This window comes from Borostomias antarcticus (assembly GCF_949987555.1).
Source record: "Borostomias antarcticus genome assembly, chromosome: 3".
NCBI lineage: Eukaryota > Metazoa > Chordata > Actinopteri > Stomiiformes > Stomiidae > Borostomias > Borostomias antarcticus.
In genome coordinates this window covers 28358080-28377909 of record NC_140236.1, presented here as the reverse complement: position 1 = coordinate 28377909, position 19830 = coordinate 28358080, and the positions used below count along the sequence as shown (strand labels likewise).

The window sequence follows — 19830 nt, the reverse complement described above, 5'->3', positions numbered from 1 at the left end:
TCCCCCAGTCAGCAAGCGGCCTGTAGAGAGGAGCAGCAGGACAGGACCTCATCAGGAGAGGAGCCCCATACCCCAACTCCCCAGAGAGCTTCTGCCCGCTGGAGACCAAGAGGAAGAGGCAGTCAAGCCCGGTTGTCAACCAGCACATCTGGAGAGCGGTGGAATGATGTTGACGATCCAGACACCACCAGAGCCCACCTTCAGATCGCGCACACACCCGGACACCAGCTCATAGCCACAGCTACGTACACAGCCCTGCTGCTCTTCCAACTCTACTTTATAGACAACTAGAAAGGGTGCTCAGAGAGCACAGGGCTCCGCCCATAATGCATTTTGTTGGTGTAAGCAAGTTGAAATGGTTAAACTCACTTCTCAGCATTAATATAGCACACTTGCACCATTGAAGAGTAAGCTTTTTGGTGGTGTAACTGATAGTGTTTTTTTATTAGAGGTGGCCATGTATGAACACAACTGAACACACTTGTATACTTGTGTATTTTTTTCAATCAGCCATTAAAGACAATAACAGAAGACATAAGTAACAAAACTATATACAGGAATTAGGTCCAGTGTTCATTCCTCTGGGGGGTAAAAAGGACGGGCACTAGCCCAGTGTACATGTCTCTGGGAGGGGTAGAATGGCACTAGCCCAGTGTCCATGCCTCTGGGAGGGGTATAGGGGCACTAGCCCAGTGTCCATGCCTCTGGGAGGGGTATAGGGGCACTAGTCCAGTGTGAATGCCTCGGAAGGGGTAGAATGACACTAGCCCAGTGTCCATGTCTCTGGGAGGGGTAGAAGGGCACTAGTCCTGTGTCCATGCCTCTGGGAGGGGTAGAGGGGCACTAGCCCATATTTTTATACTGTATAGAAATGGTACTTACTTTGTAATTTGTAAATGTGTAACTTGTAATTTGAGTATTGAAGTTGATCTGCATTGAGCATAAACTTGGAGTCGGCAGCAACATTTCACTGTGACTGTACACGTACTACATGTGACGAATAAAGACATCTTGATGACCTTGCAAAAAGTAAAGGAGAGATGGGGTCTCTCTCCACAGCCAGACCTGTCTCTCCTCCTGCACCACGTGGACTAGGCTACATCACAGGCCAGAGCATATTAATGAGACCAGCGGCCTGTGGGCCGAGGTGCAGGAAGTGCCCGGCAAACACACAGCTGAAGAGCTCCTCCTGTGATGTAGCTTTGTGGTTTGTCCCTAATCGGGAGCTGCTACAATGACTGGCATGTTGCCAACAGCCTGTAAGGTATAATTGTAAATTATGTAAATAGTTTGTGTGTTACTTTTTATATAAACTGCTTTTCCACCATAACACTTGTTTTGACTATTTTATATGCACGTTTAGTTTCAAGAAGGGAAAAAACACTGGTTTTATGCTTTAGTTACTCTGTCAGATACAGTTAATCTGGAGGTGGGATAGAACAGTGGGATAGAAGAGTGTCACTCTTCATTAGAGAAGTATGTGTCACCTTTTATTTTTATGTGACTTATTTCAAATCTATCACCAAGGGACATCTAGTCTCCAAATGTCCTTTTTGGGACAACACCTAGACCTGCCCTTATGTGTAAAATATTAATTTTCTGTGGTATTGTTATCAAATTTGAACTTGGGCTAGGCTAGGTCATGTTGTTGTTTTGTCTGAAAGTGTTATCATTTTATGTTTTGTGTGGACCCCAGGAAGATCTAATGGAATCCTAATGAAGTCCTAAGGCTTCATGCTGTGCATTGTGTTTTCCAGCTAATGTTTGCAAGAGATAACCAAAACCATGAATTTACTCCAAATGGTTCAAGAACAGCTTTCAATTTACTTTGGGTAAATTTACTTGAATATGTGGTTTTAGGCTAATTTTACAGAAAAGGGGAGGAGGAGCACACTGTTGCTTAGCAACGGTAGGTTACACATGTGCTGTGAAACACGCAAACAGTCACAGTTACTGCTATGATGATTTCAGATTTCACCCTTTTTGTTTTGTTTTGCTGTAATTCCAACGGGAAAATAGATCAACTTTTGAAGCGGACCTGTTCGCTTTTGCTAGTTACAGTATACAGCTTATAGTAGATACAGTTTAGTTAGCGACCGTTAGCTAACTAAGTTGTTCTCTCTAAAGAAGAAAATAATGTCCACCAGCAAGGAAGAAGCTGCTACCAGTAAAGTGATGAGTTTCCTTCAAGAATGGGATCATGGCAACAAGACGGTGCGGAGCCGCATGCTCGTCGCTTTTCTGACAGAAAACAGAGGGAAAACCTGTCCTGAATTGGAACTGGAGTTTGCACAGGTTGCTAGCCTCTTTCTGGCTCGACTCACTGCCTGGATGAGACTGACGTATCCTTTTCTACTGCTTATAAGAACAATGTTATTTAGAGACAGGAAGGTTCCTCAGTTAGGACCAGTCCTTGACTACAACACAGATACATGTTTGGGACATGCTTAGGTCTCCAATTGGAAGCAGTGAGTGTCTTCCTTTCGGCATCAAGCAAGTGAGTGAGAATCAAGAGGTTGTAATTCATCAATCAACTGGCATTAAATCTGCCTTAATCTTGCATCCCTACAGTCATTGATATGTCACGCTCCATCTTTTCTCTTGTAACCTTACAGTCATGGATATCTCATAGAGTTCCTGGAAGTTGGAGGTGTTCTAACTCTGCTAGAGATCTTGGGCCAGCAACAGACGAAGGAGGAGGACAAGGCAGAGGCCCTTCGTCTGCTTCAGATAGTCTCAAATGCTGGATGCAAGTACAAGGAGCTCATCTGTGAAAGCTACGGTAGCACACTCACTTTTACTACAGTAGTATTCGAATGGGCAAAGATTTATTTGGTGCGATTTGCGCAGTCTTCTTTTGACCTATTAAATAAAAATGTCTCACTATGTCCCTGGCAGGGGTGAGAGCCATAGCAGAGTGCCTGGCTAAGTCAAAGACAGAGGACACCCAAGAGACAGCGCAGGCCCTGTTAGAGTCACTGGCCCATGGAAACCCCAAATACCAGAACCAGGTCTATAGGGGGCTGGTCGCCCTTCTTCCCTGTACCTCCCCAAAGGCCCAGCAGCTTGTCCTGCAAACCCTCCGCATAGTACAGGTACTAGCAACACCTCCTGCTTTTATTTCTAGTAGGCTAGATTATTGTAATTGACTTACTGGACTGACAAAGAAGGAGTTGAATAAACTCCATCTTATTCAGAATGCTGCAGCTAGAATAGTAACAAAAACAAAAAAAGGCCATATCACTCCTATTTTTATCTCTTCACTGGCTCCCAGTAAAACAGAGAATTGATTTTAAAATACTTCTAATTGTTTTTAAGTCTATGAATCGTCTAGCTCCTTCCTACATTTCTGACATGCTCACTGAATACAAACCTCAAAGTTTGTTTTATACTTTTATTGTCTTTTTATTTTAAAATTGTGTTCTTTTTTTTCAGTTATCTTACGTTATTTTATATTTGTAATACATTCTTATTTTAATGTTCTATCATGTATAATGTCTTTTTATTCTTGAAGCACATTGAGACTGTGCTTGTCGCATGAAATGTGCTATATCAAATAAACTTGACTTGACTCCTAAGTACAGTAAGGACACACACAAATCACCAGCTGTTTGCTTTGCTTCCTCTTTTTCCCGTGTCATTGATGTTATCAGTGTTTTTTAACAGGCGATAGTAAAGTCAGCCCACCCCAGCATCGTGGAACCTCTGCTCAATATGCTGAGATCTCTACATCTGGAAGTACAGTATGAAGGTCAGTTCTGTACAAAGATCATCTCCCAAACGTGCAAACTAATCTCACTCGGCTTTCAAGCCAGCCTTTTCAATTTGAAATTCACAAGTAGACCATCAACACCATCCTTTAAATACAGTACATTCCCCAGGGAGTTGCAGATATGAGGAATACATTTTATGGGATAATTTGATAGAAGAAGAAAAAAACATCTGACATTTTCTATATGGATGTAATCTCACTGTTATGACATACTGTGAGATTACATCAATATCCATACTTTTATCCTGTGTTTTGGTGTACTTCTGATTGTTTGTAAAGCACTTTCTAACATTTGTTTAGAAAGGTGCTATATAAATACTGTTTATTATTTTTATTATTATTATAATTATAATTATTATTATATTACTGTTTTCTCTCCCTGTCTGCCTCACTCCCAGCTATTGAGCTGATCACAGATCTGAGTGAGTACGAGGTCAGAGCAGCGCTGCTCAGGGGCTTGATAGCTCTGCTGAAACCTGCCAAGGACGCAGTCCAGAAGCACAAGATCCTGGAGGGTACCATGTATTTCACCCCAATTAACAACAAGTCCATATACTATACTACTAATAGCATGCTAATGCTAAGAATGTATTATGTTGATACACAACCTCTCAGACCCAGAAATGACCAAGATGACAGAATCCCTGCCAGTGTTCATTCAGCAGGCTGCTGCAGCCAAAGCTTTAAGGTAAACTGAACTCTCCACAGACCTCCTCCAGCGGGATGAAGATACAGTAGCTGTGTACTGTTCGTATCACCGTAGCACTACAGTGATATCATTTCACTGTACTTGATACCTGTATCATGTACATATGACAAATGAATCAGCTTGAACCTGTTGTGTGCTGTGTGTGTTGGAGGCTGCTGGCTCAGAGCAGTCAGGACCTCTCCAGGGAGCTGCTTCCTCTCAGAGTGGTGCATCACCTGTTGTACGCCATGGGTAACCAGGACCACGCTGATGCACAGAGACAGGCCAGCCTGGCCCTAGAGGTGAATACACACACACACACACACACACACACACACACACACTCACACACACACACACACAATCAATTCAAGTGATTTTGAATGATGCCACAAAGGCAATTAATACCCAGAATGCATCTCTTCTCTGTGTGTAGCACTTTGTCCGTACATACCCGGTTGTGGAGGAGCACGTGCGCAGAGCCATGGGGAAAGATCTGTTCGCAGCCTTCATGGTGAGATCAAAACATGTCTGCAACTGGCCCCATTTTCTACTGGCTTACAGGACTCCGTCAGACCCCCTGGGACTCATCCCTGGTGGACCTTCTCATTTTGTGCTGTATATTTTTGTAGCACAAAGCTGAGACTCTGTACATGAATATGGATGAAATCCAGGCGGATATCCTGTTATCAAATAAAGTCATCTTATCAGAAGGTAATGAAACACGCAGTCTAGTCCTTTTCACTATGGCTGAGTAGAGAATAATGTCATGGACTGAAATCTGCTGAAGCTTGAAGTGAAGGCTATTTCTAACCGATGTTTGATTACCTGTTTTCAGCCTTGGAGCACCAGAGTTCAGATGAGTGAACCAACCAGAATGCAAGCAGCACACTCTTTATACTCATTAAGAAATTGGATGTCAATAAAAGCACATTTTGTTAAGGCTGTATATTATTGTTTTGTGATTTTGGTTGAAGACTAGGTAGGATTAATATTCAAGCGATAGGTCTCAGGTTTTTTAGGGATTGGGTTAAATGGATCTGAACATTTGGAATAATTTTGCAGGCAGTATCGCACCAATTAGAGCTGTGTGCTTTGTATTGGTCTTTCCAAAAAATGATCCAGACTGGGCCGGTCACTTATCTGACCATTTTATCTGTACACACAGCGGAACTGGTGGCAGTCATACTTGGGTTACAGTGGGTTGAGGAGGTCCGACCAGATAGGGTGGTGGTGTGTACAGACTCCAAAGCTGTGTTGGATAGTCTACAGTCAACAAACACTGACAGGAAGGACTTACTCATAGACCTGTCTCACAGTTTGCTCAGACTGCACAGGGGGGGAAGGGATGAACAGTTCTGGGTTCCAGCACACAAGGGTGTACCAGGAAATGAGTGTGCCGATACACTGGCTTAAGGGGCACTATGAGGGAGGTCACTGAAGGTGAAGGAAATTCACTTGTTATTAGAAAGGGACGAGATCTGGCAGCACAGATGGGACGAGGACCAGGAAGGGAGGGCTTACTTTAACATCCAAAAGTCTGTAGCAACGAGGACCTGTACAGTTACAGTAGGTCTAGGAGGGAGGTCTAGGAAAAGGCGACTCAGACTGAATCACACAGGATTGCGTAGCACTTTATTTATGATGGGTAAGAGAGATAATTATAGATGCGTGGTCTGTGGTGTGGAAGAAAACGTTGAGCACATTCTGTTACACTGCACCAGGTTTGAGGGAGAAAGGAAGAGACTACTGGATGAAATCAGAGAGGCAGGGCGAGATTGGAGTCGAGGGGGGTTATTGGGCACTGAAGGTGAGGGGGTTTTCACATTCTTGAGTCGCGGGGCTCTTGAAAAGGATCTAGGATCTAGGATGTGACATGGTATTACACACTGTTGTACAGTAGGTGGCGGTATGCACCTCTAAGTTGTTTGCGACCCGCCATAAACCCAAAGAAGAAGAAGAAGAGCTCCGCTTGCAACGAACAGCGTTGGTTCAGTTGGTTCCTCCCATGGATGTATTAGGTTCCTCCCCCTGTTACCAGTGGCGGGAACAGTACAAGTATTACGGATAGGAATCGCTGGTAAACAAAACAACAACATTGGCTACTGATGGAATTTGGCATTACAAAGTGATGTAGGCTAATGTAACAATAATCGTTTGCTAGCTAAGTGTCGGGTGTAGGCTACTCGGTTGACCACGAATGTCCTTGTTATTGTAACTTAGCGTGTTATTGTAACTTAGCGTGAAACTTCGGCGACCAAAAGAACTGATCGTATGCAACCATGAGTAGACTACGGTCAGGAATTCATAAAGGGAGACAGGCGCTTGACACAACAGAATCAGCAATATCACGGAAGAGATCAAAGACAGCAACTGTGAAATCAGGTTAGAAACGAATGTTAATTTTCAGTCTATCTACAATGCATTGTGTTGACAGCACCGATCAGCAACCAGTGCCCTTTTAAGTGACTCCCCCTTTTCTCCATGTTCATCTGTCACATTGACATGAAATGCTCAATTCGTCTAGCATTTTAATGGCTACTCTTCACTCCTCCAGAATCCTCTGACAGTACTGCGTCACCCTCCACATACCACTGTTTCCATGACCAAGCTGAGATTGAGCTCTTCAGGACACGGCTCCTGGGCTGGTATGGCCAGAGCAAGAGAGAGCTGCCCTGGAGAACGGTGGTAAAGACAATTACACAAGTCTTACTCAGCCAAATCCTAATTAGTCGCCTTAAGTCGCCAATGCCGACAGGCATACTGATATCTAACGAGAATCATTAATGCATGCTGCATCAGGATTGCCCTTAACAGCTCACCACATTTAAGTTACTGTGTGTGGTGTGTAGGGACATTAAGATTATGTTTCACCTGCAGGCTTTGACAGAACCAGACATCAACATCAGGACATACGCTGGTAAAAGTCTACATTTGTGCCTCTACATCTCATGAAAAACTGTCTTGTGAGCCTTGTTTTAAATTTGAATTACTCTTTTCCAGTTTGGGTGTCAGAAATCATGTTGCAGCAGACCCAAGTTGCCACTGTGATAGACTACTACAACAAGTGGATGAAGGTCAACCATCCCATGGATATTATTTGTCAGCTTAATTTAAATACAAAGATAAGTAATGTGATTAGATTGAGTTATCATCTGTCTTGTCTCTACAGAGGTGGCCCACTGTACAGGATCTAGCTGCTGCTTCTCTAGAGGTGACTACTGTACAGTCAATAAGCGGTGCACAGTTTATCATGAAGACAAGCGGTGTCTCTTATTGACCTCGTATCCACCATTCTCCTGTTTGTACAGGAAGTGAATCAGATGTGGGCGGGGCTTGGGTACTACTCTCGGGGAAAGAGACTTCATGAAGGAGCTCAAAAGGTCTGTGTTTATATTGTGTAAAACTGTAGCAGTATCTTGTCCTTGCTACTGGATGCATGACTGATACATTACTGAAATGTATTTTTTCCAGCTGCGTTCCTCCTTCCTCTATTTCATTACAATACATTTGGGGCTGGCAGAAATGGTTATGTTGTCAAGGAGCGAAAGTGCTCTCCTTATAGTGTGTGTGTGCGTGTGTGTGCGTGCGTGCGTGCGTGCGTGTGTGTGTGTGTGTGTGTGTGGGGGTGGGTGGGTGGGTGGGTGGGTGTGTGTGTGGGTGTGTGGGTGGGTGGGTGGGTGTGTGTGTGTGTGTAGGTGGTGTCTCAGCTGGATGGAGAGATGCCCAGGACCGTAGAGACCTTATTGAAGCTGCTGCCAGGAGTCGGACGCTACACTGCTGGAGCTGTGGGCTCCATTGCACTGGGCCTGGTAAATATACTCATCATTTATACATGTAATGTACAGTCACTCACACACACACACACACACACACACACACACATTCCCCTGCTTTCTATTTAACATTTCCACCAAAGACTCAACTTGATAGGATGCCCACCTCTCCTGACTTCCATTGCCCAGGTGACAGGAGTGGTGGATGGGAACGTGGTTCGCGTGCTGTGTCGAGTGAGAGCCATCGGGGCCGACAGTACGAGTCCTGCTGTCACGGAGACACTATGGTGATGATTCAAACATCTTGTATACATACCAGAACCTGATAAACAGCTGTAATGCAATCTCACAGTTCTTAAGAGCAAGAGTTTTCAAAACCTTGAATTCGACACTGGCTCTGTTCATTGTTGTATACGGTAGTTTCTGAAACATTGCAGCTCTGTGTTGATTTCAGGAGCATAGCCAATACACTGGTGGACTCTGAGAGACCAGGAGATTTCAACCAGGCCATGATGGAGCTGGGGGCGCAGGTGTGCACCCCTAAAGGAGCTCTTTGCAGCCGGTGTCCCGTACAGTCTCACTGCCACTCCTTCCGGAAGGTACATCTTTACAGCTCACTTTTCTGGCCCCTTGGTGACATTGTTTTTTTTTTCTTCCCTCTGGAATATGCAGAGGTGGGTTCTATGCCCACCTCCCTTGTTCTCTGTAAAGCGCATTGTGTTGCCTCTGTGTATGAAATGCGCTATATAAATAAAGCTTTGATTTGATTTGATACATCTACAGCTCTACTGTAAACACTGTTGCGCTGTAAAATAATGAAACACTGGATTTTATCTTATAATATTTTTTATTAGAAATCTAAGTTTGAATGTCCTCCCCAGGCCTCTAACTAGTAACAACTATGTTTGTGTGAAAAGGTCAATGTCAAGCAGGAAGAGAAATCAAAGAGGCTCTTTGGGAAACTGGACATAAAAACAAAATATCTGCCTGATATAGAAGACTGCAGTAGGTTTTATTTTTACTAATTTCAAACATTATTTTAGGCTAGATTGCTATTGAATTACCTTGCTAAATTTTACCACGTCTGAGGTGTGTGTGTGTGTGAAAGAGGGAGAGGGAGAGAGAGAAGAGAGAGAGAGAGAGAGAGAGAGTGTGCGTGCGTGCTTTTGCCACCTTGACCTTACTAAGTTGCATCTCTCGAAACACATGGAAGTGAGCTCCTGATGTTGCTTTTCCTCCAGTGACCTCAGGAACGTGTAACCTGTGCCCCTCGGAACCCTGGGACAGCGAGCTGGGCGTCCAGAACTTCCCCAGGAAGCCAGTGAAGAAGGCCCCGCGTTTGGAGCGCACTCTCACCTGCGTGGTGGCACGGCCAGGGGAAGGGGGGGGGGACCAGTTCCTGCTCACACAGAGGCCAAGCAAAGGTTCACACCACAATCTCTATTGTTCTGTGAGAGTCATACTTGTTTTGTTTTGTTTTTTACTGGTTCTTGCATTACTATTTGTTTTACAGTTGTTTTCTCTATCATATTATCTAGTGACATATAAAATGAGTGTGCGTGTTGCTAGGCTTGCTGGCAGGTATGTGGGAGTTCCCCAGCCTGCTGCTGGAGGGGGACAACTCTGAGCTGAACCAGAAGGGGGCGCTGTGCTCAGAGGTGGGGAGGATACTGGGAATCCACCTGAACAAAGGACAGCTACAGTATGTGGGAGAGGTATGTCCAGGCGAGACTCGTACTAAGATGAACAATGGTTATATTTACCGCACATTATACACATTCCTCCCTCCAAATTAAATATATTGGCTGTTTTATTTGAAGTTACTATTGGTATTTATTTGGAATTATTACTCTGTTATCAGGGGTCCAAGTCTGTATTACAGTATAATTATTTCCTTCTGACCAGCTGGGCCCCTGAGCGGTAAAATCTCTCATCCTTCGGCTGGCATGTCCAGGCCCTGACCAAACAACATCCCAAGAAATACTGAGCCAGAAGACTACATGGTGGCGCTAATATAGCAACCATTTGAAGTGTGACATTACTCAAATCCATGAAAAACATGCCGTGTCTAAAACCTTTTTCATGATGTCCGCCGTAATGTGAAGTTACTTTTGTACACTGTAACCTAGTGGAAATTCTGAAGTAGATCCACTCTGTTAATATAAAAAAGGTATACTTCGTTAGACCATGAATGACGTTTGGTGTTGATAACTAACTAACCCACAGTGTAAGCATAACAACAGTATAAAACATTACTGTACAAGTAAAATGTAGAATTCAATATCTCACTCAAACAAATATTTTCATAATGTTCATATTCACCCCTGCTTAGGATAATCATTTCTGATTGTTTGTGTTCACAATTTGAAAACTGTATTCAAATGACTATCCTGTTTATAACCAGAATGCCTCCCTTTTTCCAGTAATGAATGAAGTACATTTTTGAACTGTGCCTCATGCTACAGAGCAGGGTGTTCAAACATGCGAACCCTGGTGTCTCCTAACAGGCTTGGACCAGCTCAGTCCTGCTGGCAGCTTGAATACTGTCCTTCCTCTGCTTCCAGGTGGTCCATATCTTCTCCCACATCCACCAGACGTACGTGGTGTACAGCGTGTGTCTGGAGGACGAGGGAGAGGGGGGGCGGGCGTGGCCCGAGACCATGCGCTGGCTGACCAGACCTGACCTGCAGGAGGCTGCCGTCTCCACGGCCGTGAAGAAGGTGTGTGCTTGGCTGTGTGTGAGTTTGGGGGATGTTTGTGGATGAAGAATCTGTGTATGATACTTTATATATGTAAGTAAGTAAGTAAGTAAGTAAGTAATTAAGTAAAACTTTATTTATATAGCGCTCTTCTCAGCACGAGTGCACAGAGTGCTTTACAGTGGAGAATTAAAATAAACATACAGTTCACATGTGCAAAAATCATGACAACATGGGTCGGGGGGGGGGTCAATAGTTGGGCTACAGATCGCAAAAAGCCTGTCTGAACAGGTTGGTCTTCAAGAGTTTTTTAAAAGAGTTCTCAGAAGTTGAGGCTCTCAGGTCCTGGGGTAGGGCATTCCAGAGCCTAGGGGCCGTCGCCCCAAAGGCTCGGTCACCCTTAGTCTTTAGCTTGGTCCGAGGCACCACCAGGAGCCCCTGGTCGGACGACCTCAGGGACCGGCTGGAGGAGTAGGGGTGGATGAGGTCGCCGATGTAGGCGGGGGCTTGTCCATGGAGGGCTCTGTGAGTGAACACCAGGACCTTGAAGTGGATATATACCTCTGGGCGACTGGTTTCCCCGTCACACCGAGGCCCCTGCGGTCGATCAACACGGTCACTGCTCTTCTCTGTCCTGACCCCGCAGTGGTGGAACCAACTGCCCACTGACGTCAGGACAGCAGAGTTGCTGCCCATCTTTCAACGAAGGCTCAAAACTCACCTTTTAAGCACCTATTGTATTTTTAATTTGCTACTCTTGCACTTTGTCTTAAGCACTAGATTATGCTCGTAGTCACTTGTTTAGCAAGGAAGATACACTTGTGAGTTCTGGTGAGTAGTAGTACGCTGACTTCCTACGTTAAATGCAATTATTGTAAGTCACTTTGGATAAAAGTGTCTGCTAAATTGACTGTAGTCTAATGAGATATATTTCATGTGTCCTTCAGATTTTGAAGATGTATGACACTATGGAGGTTCAAGAGCCACAAACCAAGAGGGTGAGAATGCACCATTCCAACTGAATCTAAACCTGTGTTCAATATTTAAGTTATCCTTACATTTTGACACAGACGTGTATTGTAGTTGTGATATAGTGATACTGACTGCCATGTCTCGTCTGGTTGTGATATTGTGATACTGACTGCCATGTCTCGTCTGTGGTTGTGATATTGTGATACTGACTGGCATGTCTCTTGTCTGTGGTTGTGATATTGTGATACTGATGTCTCTTGTCTGGTTGTGTTGCAGGACTGTAAAAAGAAACCCATTGGTATGAAGAGTGAGAAAAAGCAGAAATCTAAACTCAATGCAGAGAAAAGTGGGACCAGGCAGCTTTCGCTCAATACATTCTTCAAGACACCAAAACAACAATCTTGACAGACTCAGCAAATGTTTACATTCTATGGCAAGCTGCTCCTCTAACCCAACCAGTTTGATTCTCACAATGCATCTATATGAGCAAATTAACCGGGTCAAATCTGCAGGGTTGATGAAGTGAATGTCAAAGTACTGCATTTACTTACTCCATATGTTTGTTTTGCATGTTGCCTTTTCATGACAGGTTTGCACCTGGTTAATTTGCTAATATATGAAGAAATAGCAAAATGCTGGCACTTTTAACCACTTGTGTCATCTTACCCAGCAGAACTGTTTAAATGAGTTGACAACACACATCAGGGGATTTTTAGTCTTGTATCATTTGTACTTCCACGTTTTATCATGTCATCAGTATATTATAATCTTGAAAAATATAAATAAAATAAACACATTTTTATGATTTGAATTGCATCTGTTATTAACAACGAATTGCATTTGTATATTATTTACAGAACATTCATACAGTCATACAGTAGGCCTATGTATTGTAGCCTAAACTGCCCTTCTCGCTTTTTGAAATACCGCGCCTGTAGTGAGCAAGGAGTTTCTAAAGGCTGGTCTTCTTCTGCGGTCCAATCAGAGCGACCTGGGGGCGCTTCTGTCATTTCCTTGCCTGTGAGTGTCTAAAAGCCTGTGGACGAGGTTACGACTGTGGACAATCCATTTCCTTCAAGGGAATTAAGTTGCGGTGAGTTCAGTTTCAGTGGGAATATCGATATGATGTAAACGGAAAAGCAATACCGTACTCGGAAAAAACATTCAGTTTTCCACGAGTTCAAGGTACAGAGTGGAAAAGGGGCTTGTTTTTGCTTGTTCACACTAGAGACGGGCGAAGATAAATCAAAACGCTGATTGATCAAAATCTTGTGACAAAATACCCCTTTAATAAATGTAGCAAAATACAAGTACAGGTGCCAGAAAATGTATCAAGATAACATGCATGTATTTCAAAATATAGGAACATAAGGCATTCTGAACTTGTACAAAATGGCAGAACATTCAGATGTTTATCATAGCACAAGGCTCTGGGAACAGGCAGTAGTATCTAGGCAAAGCTGTAACTTATTAATTTTAAGACGTATTTACAAATGTTTCTGTTTTACGAATCATGGAGAAAGTATTTTGAGTATTTTGAAAATACAAAATGACTCCACTCTAAAGTATATTGTTACAAATGACATTTGATTTTTTTCAACCCTGTCAAATGCCTGTCAAATACCAATAACGAAATACCCAAAAGTAATTGAAATAGTATGTCAGATACAAACTTGTAACAGAAATACTGCTTATCTCTGGATACAATGTCACAATGTATTAATGCATATCACATTTTAATAATGTGTTCAAAGTACAGCTTATTAAGTTGTAACCTTCCTGTGTATGGTTTGTTTGCCTACTATTGGTTTCAGTTAACAGTGCTTTTAACAATGATACTGTTATCTACTTTCAGATCCAAATAAATGGCTACAGCATGGCAAAGCCTTCAGTCAGTGCACCAGTGGATCGTGGAGAATGGAGGTAGGCCTATATCACTGTGAATGTCAAGTACACACTAATAATATTGCATGAAGCTCCCAATACTGTATCTTTTTAACTTAGAAGTAAAGACCCCACTGTTGTAACAGGCATCTGGCTGTATTGTGGGTGAGATGGAGTGTGAGCCACAGCTTTCAGTTCAGCCCATTCTCTTCACAAAGGCTACTTTGTGGCTGACAGCATAGCACGTCACAGGGCTGACCACCTAGCACGTCACAGGGCTGACCACCATGGCACTTTCTAAATGCCGTTATCTAGTTACGAGATCTGAACACATTCACAATCACCGCACACTCACTTCCCACTTATTCATTCAATATCTAGTTTAACAGTAGAAAAAAACCTTATGAATACTGACGGAATCCCCCCAGTATGAAGCCATGGGTTCTACAGGCTGGTTCTGTTTCAGACGAGAGAACCGACCCGTGGCTGCTGGTGTACTCCCCGGTCCCAGTCCTGGTTCTGTTCCTGTGTTATCTGGGTGTGATCTGGGCCGGGCCACGCCTGATGAGACACAGGGAACCCGTGGACCTCAAGGCTGTCCTCACAGTCTATAACTTCGCTATGGTGTGCCTGTCCGTCTACATGTTCCATGAGGTATGTTTGCATCACTTCACCAAATCTCTTCATTACATTGCATTACATTACAGTCATTTAGCAGACGCTTTTATCCAAAGCGACTAACAATAATTGCATTTAACGTAGGAAAAGACGATGTACTACTACTTGCCACACAAGTGCATCTTCTTTCTAAAACAAGTGACAGAGCATAATCTAGTGCTGAAGGCAAAGTGCAAGAATAGCAATCTCAAACTAACTCTTCATCTGTCAGTGCTTCTGTTTTAAGTAGATACTGTGGGTGAATATTATTGTTTTTCCTAACTTCCCTATCCGTTTTGGGTTTTGTAGTTTCTGGTCACATCCTGGCAAGCAAACTACAGTTATCTCTGCCAACCTGTGGACTACAGCACGAGTCCACTGGCAATGAGGGTGAGAATAGGCCCTCACTACACGCTGGCCATCACCCCCCTGGCACTAGAGGACATGAACTGTTAACCTGCATATATCCTACTGTACAGAATTCTACTTCAAGTTGTCCTTGACCAGATCCAGATTGACTCATCCGTCTCTTCATTCTGTCTTGCCCTCTCTGTCTCTCTCTCTCTCTCTCTCTCTCTCTCTCTCTCTCTCTCTCTCTCTCTCTCTCTCTCTCTCTCTCTCCCCCCCCCACAGATGGCCAGTGTATGCTGGTGGTTCTTTTTCTCCAAGGTCATAGAACTCAGTGATACGGTAGAAAAACCTGTTTTCACTATTATAATCAGACTTGGTATCAAGCTCCATGTATCAAACCCCGGAGTCACAGCCCAGGCTCTCTTCTTGTCAGGTGTTCTTCATCCTGAGGAAGAAGAACAGCCAGCTGACCTTCCTCCACGTCTATCACCATGGCACCATGATCTTCAACTGGTGGGCTGGGGTCAAGTATGTGGCAGGAGGCCAGTGTAAGTTTGGGTGTATCATCCTTTATTCATGTACCTTAGGTCAGTTAAGAAGAACCCGAGGAGGAGAACGCACAGTAGTCTAGGCCAGGGTTTCCCAACCTGGGGTCCAGGCCTCCCTTAGGGGGGCACCAACAATTGAAGGGGGGGCGCCAGACCTCAAACATCTTGAGGCCTTAATGACCTAGCTAGACAAATATTTGTCAAAGAATCATGTTATTGACATGTCACACAGCAATTTTAACAACATACATGATGATGAAGGGCCAAAAAGCCTTGTATTTACAGCACTACAATACCATATAAATTCAACAGATTAATCAGACACCCTAACTACCCTAACTTACACCTGATGTAATTTGCGCACATCAGGTGTAAGTTAGGGTAGTTAGGGTGTCTGATTAATTTGTTGAATTTATATGGTATTGTAGTGCTGTAATTAGTTTAAATAATTATTAATTATTAGTAATAAATAATGTTGTAATTTGCGCACATACAAACATACACAGACTGGACGTTCACAGTGATTTGGGGGGAAGGTGGGGGGTAGCGTAGGCCAGGGGTTCCCAACCTTTCTTCCCCAGAGCCCCCCACTTCCATCAGGTGTAAGTGGGGGGCTCTGCAGAAGAAAGGTTGGGAACCCCTGGCCTAGGCTACTACACAAATCCATCAAACAGAACGTCATCAGTCCTAGAAAGTCTGTGTTCAAAGATGGACATCCAGTTTCATCATTCCATCTCAACTGTTCTTTCTCCTGGACACGTCTGCCAAACTCATCCTCTCCCCATGCGTAGCGCCCACCTGGGTCGGAGGCGGACAGGCGCCAAAGCAATTACAACATCTAGTAATGCGATACGGTGAAGATTGTGTGTGACACACTGGTAGGAATGTGGGTTGTGATCATATCAGTTTGGGCTGATCTGCCTCTCGCTCCAGGAAATCCTCTCATTCTCTTCCAAAGCAGACAAGAGGATCCTGAATCTTGAAAGATGTCCCAAAATCTGTAGTGTTGGTTGTTTGTATCTATTGCAAACTCTTCAAGAATACCATGTCAAAGATGAAAAAACATCCAAATTAAACATTATCCACTGTGGATCAAAATCAACTGGTAATCATCAAAAATCAATACTTAAGGAGAATGCTCGTTTTTGACAACCTGTGGACCTTATTTACGGCATATTATAAGACGTTTGACTCACCGAGATAACTTTGGTGTAATTTGGAGGCCTGTAGAAGAAATTTAAAATCCAGCGCGAGCCAAGTATATCCATGTAATGGCGGCGGACAGGGCACTGAGAATGCAGCTTCTAAAAAATCTATTTTCTGCCGCGAAACGGTTGTTTTCATCAATCTGTCTTTATGAATCGCTAGTTGTGCTTATATAGAGCGAGGGCTTGTTGTGGTTTTTCACATGCCTCTGTAATATGATCTTTAGAAACGTCTTTAGAAACGAAATAGCTTCCCCACTTGCTCCAGCACGCATGCGCACAGATGGATATACTTGGCTCGCGCTGGATTTTAAATTTCTTCTACAGGCCTCCGAATTACACCAAAGTTATCTCGGTGAGTGAAACGTCTTATAATATGCCGTAAATAAGGTCCAGGTTGTCAAAAACGAGCATTCTCCTTTAATAAAACAAAGTGCATAGAAACATTTTTTTAAGTCCAGTATAAATGACAGAGCATGTGTGTGTGTTGTTATATAGGCTTGCTTTATCATCCATAAATACCCAGAAGGCCTAGAGGAGCATTAACCTGTCTTGTGCTCCACTGTCCTCTCCCAGCGTTCTTCATCGGCCTGCTGAACACGTTTGTCCACATGGTGATGTACTCGTACTACGGCCTGGCGGCTCTGGGGCCCCACATGCACCCGTACCTGTGGTGGAAGCGCTACCTGACGTCCTTACAGCTGGTCTGTGCTCTCTAGCCACGGCTCAGCTGGGGCAGGGGAGGGTTTAAAAGGCGGGTGATAGAAGGGTAGATTTTGATAGGCTGCTGGATGGGTTTAATTTTTTTATTTATTTTATTTATTTGTTTATTTTGACTGGAGAATGCATCTTGATGACCACAGATACATGAAATGGATGCATTAAAAACATCTATACACGACTGTGTAAAAAAGCCGGATTTAACACAAAGCTATATTCCATCCGTAGTCCCTGACATAGAAACAGTAGTCAAATTCTCCATAACGTAACACAAATAAATTATCATTAACATTAACATTAAGACAAAGTAAAACGAACTACAGTACATGGGCACAGAATAGGAGGAGTCTCTTAAGGTTTACTTTAGAAAACAGAATGTAATGACTGTGTTATGTTAAGTGGGGATTGACAGAAATTGAAATTGAAAGCTATCAACCAACGTTTACTTCATTATTTTTGCAGCTCCAGTTTGTGTTGCTGACCACACACACCGGATATAACCTCTTCACAGAGTGCGACTTCCCCGACTCCATGAACATGGTCGTGTTTGCCTACTGTCTCAGCCTCATCGCCCTCTTCAGCAACTTCTATTATCAGAGCTATCTCAACAGGAAGAGCAAGAAAACATAACGGACAATCATTATTACCAGGCTGATCTTACTGATCTAAATTGTGAGGGCTTATGTTCATTAATCCGTCAAAACATTCTTGGGATTGTTTGTGGATTATATGACCAATAATGTATGTTAAGTCACGTGGACTTAATAATGTGGTGTTTTGCTTGATAGTGCATGTTGATTTGTTCTGATCCGAGATGTGTCTTGCTGTCCACCAGGGGGCAGAGTCTGCCTATCCTCTGGTGTGTTACTCAGCTTGCCTCTCAGAGCACTTCATCACAGGTCCAGAGTGGGCAATAGTGCTCTGTATTTCAGGCAAAATGTGCTTTAAATGATGTGAACCCTGTAATCATAGAGAAATTATTTTTACTTTAATTTCTTACCTTATTGATATTAAGGACATGTAACAGTCACATATAGCACAATGTACAACGTCTTGTATAATTATTTATTTCTTAAACTTGGAAATAACAAACATTCATATGATTGCTTTAAACAAACTGTACATTTTATACACATGATAAAGTAGATTTGACTGTTACAGAGTATTTTTGGATGACCTTTCCCCCTTAACACGTGTAATAAGAAACCAAACAAAAACACTAGCAACAAATTAAGAAATGCAAACACATTATTTTTCCACAGACAAAACAACACAGCAAAATGTTAGATTTCTGTTCTACTCTTCATTCTCTGGTAGAGTGAATGATGTCGAGTGATGGGGTGGAGGAGGGAGGAAAGCATGGTGGCTGTTGGTAGTTATGTTAGTTTGTTTATTTATTTTTTCCGTCGTTGTGATCTACACAGGTCTCTAGCAGGTCACCAGGGAGCTCTGTCATACGTGACTAATTCAACTTCTGTCTGAGTGTAGCCCATGTTAAGGGCTCGCTCAGGGCGGGATTCGAACCCACAAACTTCCGCTTGTCAGGCGGACACGCTAACAGTTGCGCCAATAGGGACGTCCCTCTTGGAGGGACTGTTAGCGCTCCTTTGAGGAGTGAGTTTAACCAGCCACTCGCTACCACTACCTGGGACTCACAAGGACACCTTGTCACTCGGTATCATGAGTGCAGTAGAAACTACGAGGACAGCCAGTGGCACCATGGGACGACACCGGGGACATCTCAATACTGAAACCATATGGGACGACACCGGGGACATCTCAATACTGAAATCACTCTTCATTTTCACCAACCAAAAGAAACAGAATGAGGGAATACAATACGAACGAGTGCAGAATGGCTTTATTTCATATCGTAGATGAGGGACCAGAGGAATTCATTCAAGGCCGTAGAGACGTCGGTTGTGAGCGCAGAGCAGAGCCGTACACAGGTGCGCGTCCTGCTCTGGGACACATCCTGCGCTGGGACACGTCCTGCCCTACGTCTCCATGTAGACGGAGGACATGTGGCCCAGGCTGCGCTCAAAACTGCCCACCTGGAAGAAGATGCTTTCATCTGGGCTGGACGAGAACTGGCAGCCAGAGGCCTGGAGCTCCTGGGCCAAGCTGAAGCCTGCGACACACACACACACACACACACACACACACTCAGAGACCGCGGCAGACAGGGGGAACCGGGAGGACAACCATATATCACAACTTTTTGTACCAGCAAAAATTAAATGTATTTAATCTATTGAATCGCTCTACACAGAGCAAATTTCATAACAATTTCACTCTGGACTGGACGAAACTAATTTCACTCTGGACTGGACGAAACTTGGAACGCTGACTGCCCCACCGGGGAACCGCCCGGGGAAACGACTGCCTCCTGAAAAAGACTGCCCTGTCAGGCCTGGTCCCGGGACAGGTTAGGGTTAGGGGTTAGGGTTAGGGTCAGGGTTCTACGAAAATGCTAAGAAAATCGTTCAGTGGAGAGCGATTCAATAGATTAATATTAGTTTCCTCGGGAGCGAACATTAGTGAGCTCGCCCTGGTGA

At 43.7% G+C, this 19830-nt stretch overlaps 3 protein-coding genes across 5 annotated transcripts; all 3 read left to right on the top strand.

Annotated features, from left to right (window-relative positions):
• Nucleotides 1–2136: 2136 nt before the first annotated feature.
• Nucleotides 2137–5327, top strand: armh1 (armadillo like helical domain containing 1; the record flags this gene model as incomplete). The annotated part of the gene is made up of 11 exons (XM_084436112.1): nucleotides 2137–2342; nucleotides 2429–2497; nucleotides 2616–2782; nucleotides 2899–3095; nucleotides 3667–3751; nucleotides 4171–4287; nucleotides 4388–4460; nucleotides 4633–4762; nucleotides 4897–4974; nucleotides 5093–5174; nucleotides 5299–5327. 11 exons carry the CDS (start codon nucleotides 2137–2139, stop codon nucleotides 5325–5327), a joined length of 1233 nt encoding a protein of 410 aa, XP_084292238.1.
• Nucleotides 5328–5884: 557 nt separating this feature from the next.
• Nucleotides 5885–12312, top strand: mutyh (mutY DNA glycosylase; the record flags this gene model as incomplete). The annotated part of the gene is made up of 15 exons (XM_084436111.1): nucleotides 5885–5903; nucleotides 7018–7148; nucleotides 7341–7380; nucleotides 7464–7537; nucleotides 7633–7674; nucleotides 7772–7843; nucleotides 8159–8272; nucleotides 8426–8523; nucleotides 8691–8835; nucleotides 9154–9241; nucleotides 9478–9660; nucleotides 9806–9951; nucleotides 10801–10956; nucleotides 11883–11933; nucleotides 12184–12312. 15 exons carry the CDS (start codon nucleotides 5885–5887, stop codon nucleotides 12310–12312), a joined length of 1488 nt encoding a protein of 495 aa, XP_084292237.1.
• Nucleotides 12313–12929: 617 nt separating this feature from the next.
• elovl8b (ELOVL fatty acid elongase 8b) lies at nucleotides 12930–18373 on the top strand. 3 transcript variants are annotated; one of them, XM_084461610.1, is made up of 8 exons: nucleotides 12930–13000; nucleotides 13763–13830; nucleotides 14258–14445; nucleotides 14758–14838; nucleotides 15082–15138; nucleotides 15233–15327; nucleotides 17129–17256; nucleotides 17735–18373. In XM_084461610.1, the coding sequence occupies exons 2-8, from the start codon at nucleotides 13773–13775 to the stop codon at nucleotides 17770–17772; spliced, it is 645 nt and encodes a 214-aa protein (XP_084317736.1). In that variant the 5' UTR covers nucleotides 12930–13000; nucleotides 13763–13772; the 3' UTR covers nucleotides 17773–18373. The 3 variants fall into 3 exon arrangements, with proteins under 3 accessions (XP_084317736.1, XP_084317734.1, XP_084317735.1); XM_084461608.1 differs by having other exon boundaries at nucleotides 15233–15347; XM_084461609.1 differs by having other exon boundaries at nucleotides 12943–13000; nucleotides 14242–14445; nucleotides 15233–15347.
• Nucleotides 18374–19830: the final 1457 nt, after the last annotated feature.

Coding starts and splice junctions, on each gene's coding strand:
- elovl8b (XM_084461608.1), top strand. CDS start 13,773: ATGGCTACAGCATGGCAAAGCCTTCAGTCAGTGCACCAGTGGATCGTG. Junction 15,139..15,232: donor TCATAGAACTCAGTGATACG/GTAGAAAAACCT, acceptor TCTTCTTGTCAG/GTGTTCTTCATCCTGAGGAA. Junction 15,348..17,128: donor GTATGTGGCAGGAGGCCAGT/GTAAGTTTGGGT, acceptor GTCCTCTCCCAG/CGTTCTTCATCGGCCTGCTG.